Source organism: Buceros rhinoceros, unplaced genomic scaffold (assembly GCF_000710305.1).
Source record: "Buceros rhinoceros silvestris isolate BGI_N320 unplaced genomic scaffold, ASM71030v1 scaffold28759, whole genome shotgun sequence".
NCBI classification, from domain to species: Eukaryota; Metazoa; Chordata; class Aves; order Bucerotiformes; family Bucerotidae; genus Buceros; species Buceros rhinoceros.
Genome location: NW_010430191.1, coordinates 8,430 through 13,198, shown reverse-complemented (window position 1 = coordinate 13,198; position 4,769 = coordinate 8,430). Strand labels below are relative to the sequence as shown.

Sequence of the window (4,769 nt, the reverse complement as noted above, 5' to 3'; positions counted from 1 at the left end):
AGAGCGGTCAGACACCCACGGACACCCCAGAGCGAGCAGCACAGTGTTTAGTCAGCATGGTTGTGAGGCTGAGGTTGCTAGACGTAAGTAATTAAGAAGTTAGAAATTACTTGACACTCAGTATTTTAACCTGTGGTTTTCAGGAAGCAGAGTGGCAAAAAGATGGTGACCTTCTGTCCAGAAGGTGGCAAAGGGATCGTTTTGAGCTTAGAAACGTCCTTTAAGAGATCAGCTTTGTTTCTGCCTAGTCTGAGAAAGGGGCAACTCTTGATGGAGATATGAAGCAGCAAAGTTACACCAAGTGCTCGTGTTGGTGAGCAGTCAGAGGAGGGACATGGTGCAAGCGGCTCCTGGAGCACCTTACCTCAGAAACCAGCCCTGCCAGGCAAAGCTTCCAGCAGGAACCTTCCCTCCTCTCCTGAGGTTCATCCTTTTTTTAACTCTCTCCTCACAGACCAAACCCTCTCTCACCGGGAAGGGCCCCGCTTGTTCACACAACATGTCACGAACAACCAACGGGATTCTTCCACAACTCAGGTATTAGGAAGAGCAAGAAATAACTTCCCTTTTGAAGAACAAGAAGCAGCCACATAACTCTGGGGTTGTCCTCCAAGCGGGAGGCTGGTCAGTGGCCCTGTGCACAGAGGTGGGGCACCACAGCTGCCTCTGGTTCCCCGCAGCCACTTGTCCCTGCTGCTCGCAGGCGGCAGGCAAAGGCAGGCAGCGAGGGGAGGATTGCCCTACCCTGCCGCTGAGGATCCGTCTCGCTCGGGGCAGTGCCTTTGAGAGAGAGCACGCAGGGCTCTGTCTCCTTCCCCACCTTGTAACTACCCTGTACTGAACCCCACCCCGCAGAACTAGCCAAATTTGGGGGCCACAGAAGGACTGGTGAGTGAAAAAGCTCTACATGGTGACATGCTGATCTCTGCGACATCCTACAAACCCCACAGCGTGCTCCGGGCATCACAAACCCTCGCGCAGGCAGGACCGTATCACTTACAGAGCTGTTTCAGGAGAGAGCACGTCATTACCTTAACACAACTGCAAGACAAGGCTGCAGTGACCACTATACAGTGTGGATTAAATAAAAATACATCTAATAAACAGCACAGATCCACCAACATGACAGCAGGTCAGGTAAGGGCAGACGTGCAAGAGCCCAGGAGCACTTAACACCACTTTCAGCTGGAGTGGGCTTAAGAGACACAAATCCTGCTCAAGCTGGGATTCGAGATCATCACTCGAATAAAAAGCAACAAGAAACGAGCACTTTGTCTGTTCCTGGAACAGTGCGTTGTCTGGAGAACACACGGCTGAAGTCCAGGTGTAAGGTAAGTTCCTCCCACGGACACCGAGCCAACTGCTTTGTACCAGTAAAGCTCAAAGGAGGAACTGGAAAAGGCCTGAAGTCGCTCTGGTTTGAAGACCCGACACGAGGCAGTGCCAGCAGTGGCCCTGCAGTGCAGGGCTGTGTCTGTGCCTGGGGCGTCACTGCTCGGTGTTTCCCAGTTAACAAGGGGATGCTCCATTAGAATAAACTGGATTGGAGCTGCTCGAGTTGGCAGTGACCGTTAAAGCCCTGCTCGCTCTTACACCCGACGCCAGGAGGAGCCCTCAGCCAGCTGAAGGCATCGCGGTGGATAATGCCACACCGCCACAGCCTCTTCTAGGCCTGCCCTTCTGTTTGGTGCCCTTGACAACGTGGGGAGACGTGCAGAAGTCCGCAGGTCCCACAGGCACTGTGGATTTACACATGGGAACTGCGTAAAGCTGGTCAGACCCCTCCACTGCCAGCCAAGCTCACGTTAACCCCGCACACCGGGAGAGCGAGCTTCTCCTGCAGAAACCAGCCGGGAAGCAAAACCACCCCACCAGCACCCTCCTGTGTGCACAACAGTGGCTCTGTACGGGGGCAGGAACAGCCGCCAGCAACCCCTGGAACGTCCAGTTTCAGGCCAGAAGCTGCTAAACATGCTTTAGGATTTTGAACGTGCAAATGAGGCTACGGCCGTTCCCACAAACCCAAACGAACCGAGGACTATCACCAACACCAAGGGCAAAGCGTTTGTACCGCGGCACTAAGTGTGACCCGCACCAAGGGGAAAGCGGGCTCCTGAGGGAGCCTCCACAGATGCCTTCGGCCACAGCTTAGGAGCAAAGGCAGAGCTGAGCCTGAGGCGAGACTTTGTTATCCTACCCACAAACACAGGCCTTGAAGAGGAGTCACTTCTGAGTGAGGAGCCTCCAAGGTAGCAGCTCCTCCTCCAGACGTGAGGAGGCCGGGTGGAAAGCACTTGGACTGCGTGGAGCTGCCCACTCGGCCAGTTTAAAGGCTGACCCTGGAGACTGGCCCTTTCATCTCTAAGCTCGAGGCTTCTCTCTGCTGCCTACATGAATATTTTCAAAAGAAAATTCGCCAGCTCCCAAGCCAGAAAACTGAAAAGTTAAGACCTACACAAGATAACACGATTCAGGAGCAGTATTTTCTTTGCCCCAACAGCTTAAAATTACTACGCGGTATAAATATAGAGAGAAAAAGCTACAAAACCCAACCCCATGAAATAACTACGAGGCTTTTAGAATGCAAGGAGCTCTTCTCCCCCGAAAGCCAGGTCCGGAAGCGAGCAAAGGAGAAAACCCCATGGGGGGACTCGCTCCTCTGGCCCGCTCCTCCCCGGGTCCTTCAGCACCCTCCTTGCACTTTAAGCGCCGCGGCCGCTGCCCTGCCGACGTGCCGTACCTGAGCTGCCACAGGTTAGTAGGGCTTTGTTAGTCGATTTGAGATGCCCGGGAGAGTTTAGTGCATTGCTACAGGAGCCGGGCTCCAAGTTATGTGCGCCGGGTGATGCCAGCGGGCTGCAATACAGGTTTTTCCATCTACTGGCTAGAAGGGAAGATACAAAAAAGCCACAAAGGTTATCAGATCATTTTTAAGAACAAAGAGCATGAGATAAAGAACGGCATCAGATCAAACAGGATTAACCGTTGTAACAGACGGGGCTCAAACGCGCCACCTCGCTGGGGGCAGTCGGGAGCTGCAGGGAGCAGAGCTGCGCCCGCTCCTTTCCCCTGGTTTAACGTCCCTCCTGAAGGGTTCAGAGAACAACTACCGGCAAACCCGGCTTTCAGGGAGCCGTGTATCTCTGCAAGCTCCCTGTTTTAATAAATCCCTGGCGCTTCCCCAGGGTACAGAACGCCACTGAACTTCTGCGCTTCCACATGGGTCGTTTTGCATTTTTAATGACACAATCGAGCCAGCATTAAACCCTTTAGGTTAAAAGGACAGCACATTATAACACAAAAAACAACCCCTCCGAAACAGTAATTTCGCCTACAGCTTAGTGGAACAATCAACAAGCAGCCAGGTAGCGAGATGGAGCTGATCCTCCTTCCTGACGTGGGACTGACACAGCCACCACGCTGAGGACGTCACTCCGGCTATGGGCTTGTACAGTCAAGGGGCTGCTGAGCTGCCCACCCTGACCAGTGAGAGAATATGAGTGAGAAAATCAGAATATCAATCAGCTAAGAAAATCATGAAGACTCAGTATATAAAGGTGGTTTTTTTTTTATCTCCCCCCAAATTTAAGGTCAGACTGAGTTAAAAAGGAGAAAGCACAAACAAAGCCTGACAGAAAGCAAAGAGTTAATCAAATGAATCTTCATTCAAATTTTGAAGTGCAGATGGTTTATAAAAGTAAATCAAGCTCATTCTAAACCATGTTTAGTTATCTCAGGCCAGGAATTTCAAGGCTAAACTCGAAATCAGCCTGATCCCGAGTGGTGCCAGGAGACTGTTAGTATGTAAACTTAAAAAGAAAAAACCCAAACAAAACCAAAACAGCGGCCTCAGCCTTCAGACCGCTGAGCTCCGGTTCCTGGTGACACTGAACAAGGACTGTTGTGTTCCCGTGAAGACAAAGCTGCCCAGTTCAAAACCGGGCACGGACCAGCCTGGGCACCCGGCTGGGGGTGGGTTTGCAGCAGTGGAGAACATCCCTGCACCTCAAACCCAAAATTCTGTCCAACACGCCACGTCCTGCTCTGCAAAACTTCTCAGTGACGGGTGGGTCGAAGAAAACGGCAGGGCTGGTCACCCCGCAGCCGCGGGGCACACCCCGGCCGCCCGCACGGCAGAGCCGTGGGTATGGAGAAGGGATTTCTCTCCGGTACTGGGCAGGACTTTGCGGGGAGGACAAACCTGGAAGGAAAACTCGGCCCCCATCTGAGTGACAGATGTTGGTGTTTCATTCCTGTAAGCTCTGAGCATCAGGCAACTCTTCCCCAGGTAATAAAACCAACGGGAAGATCCGGTGACAATAATCACTGTCCAACACTCCACATAGAACGCTGTACCCCGATAAAAGCTGCAGTAACAATTCGATGATTCTCTCCCCCATTCCCCAGAAGCCCAGTTTTCCTCTACGAACTTTCATTAAAGACATTTAAATATTAATTAAAAAACCCCAGCAGCCTGCAAACACTAAAATCTATTTTTGTGTTTAGACTCCCGGATTTGTGCCTTGAAAAACGGGAATCAAACCATCCCAGCCTGGTTTGTCCTGTCTGCTCTGGGCAGCCAGCGCCGTGCTCTTCACCTGCACAGCACAGGCTCTTCCCGTCGTCAGCTGAGGCATCCCACCAGGAGCAGGGAGGGTTTAGACAGCACCGACCACACGCCCGCGGCTCCCGGTGAGGTAAAGTACCCGGGTGGGGACAGCCCGGAGCTCCTGTACCTTGGTCCAGCCTGTTCAGGAGAGTTCGGCAGG

At 52.5% G+C, this 4,769-nt stretch overlaps 1 protein-coding gene across 1 annotated transcript in view; it reads right to left on the bottom strand.

The window, feature by feature from the left end:
* The window catches only part of LOC104499444 (SLAIN motif-containing protein-like), a 14,837-nt gene that overhangs the window by 3,092 nt on the left and 6,976 nt on the right, over positions 1-4,769 (bottom strand). The window contains exons 3-4 of the mRNA XM_010142952.1: positions 4,737-4,769; positions 2,741-2,884 (exon numbers count right to left, since the gene is read on the bottom strand). The exon at positions 4,737-4,769 is cut by the window's right edge and continues 14 nt beyond it. Of these exons, the coding sequence (XP_010141254.1) occupies positions 2,741-2,884; positions 4,737-4,769 (177 nt within the window). The remainder of the gene's footprint in view (positions 1-2,740; positions 2,885-4,736) is intronic.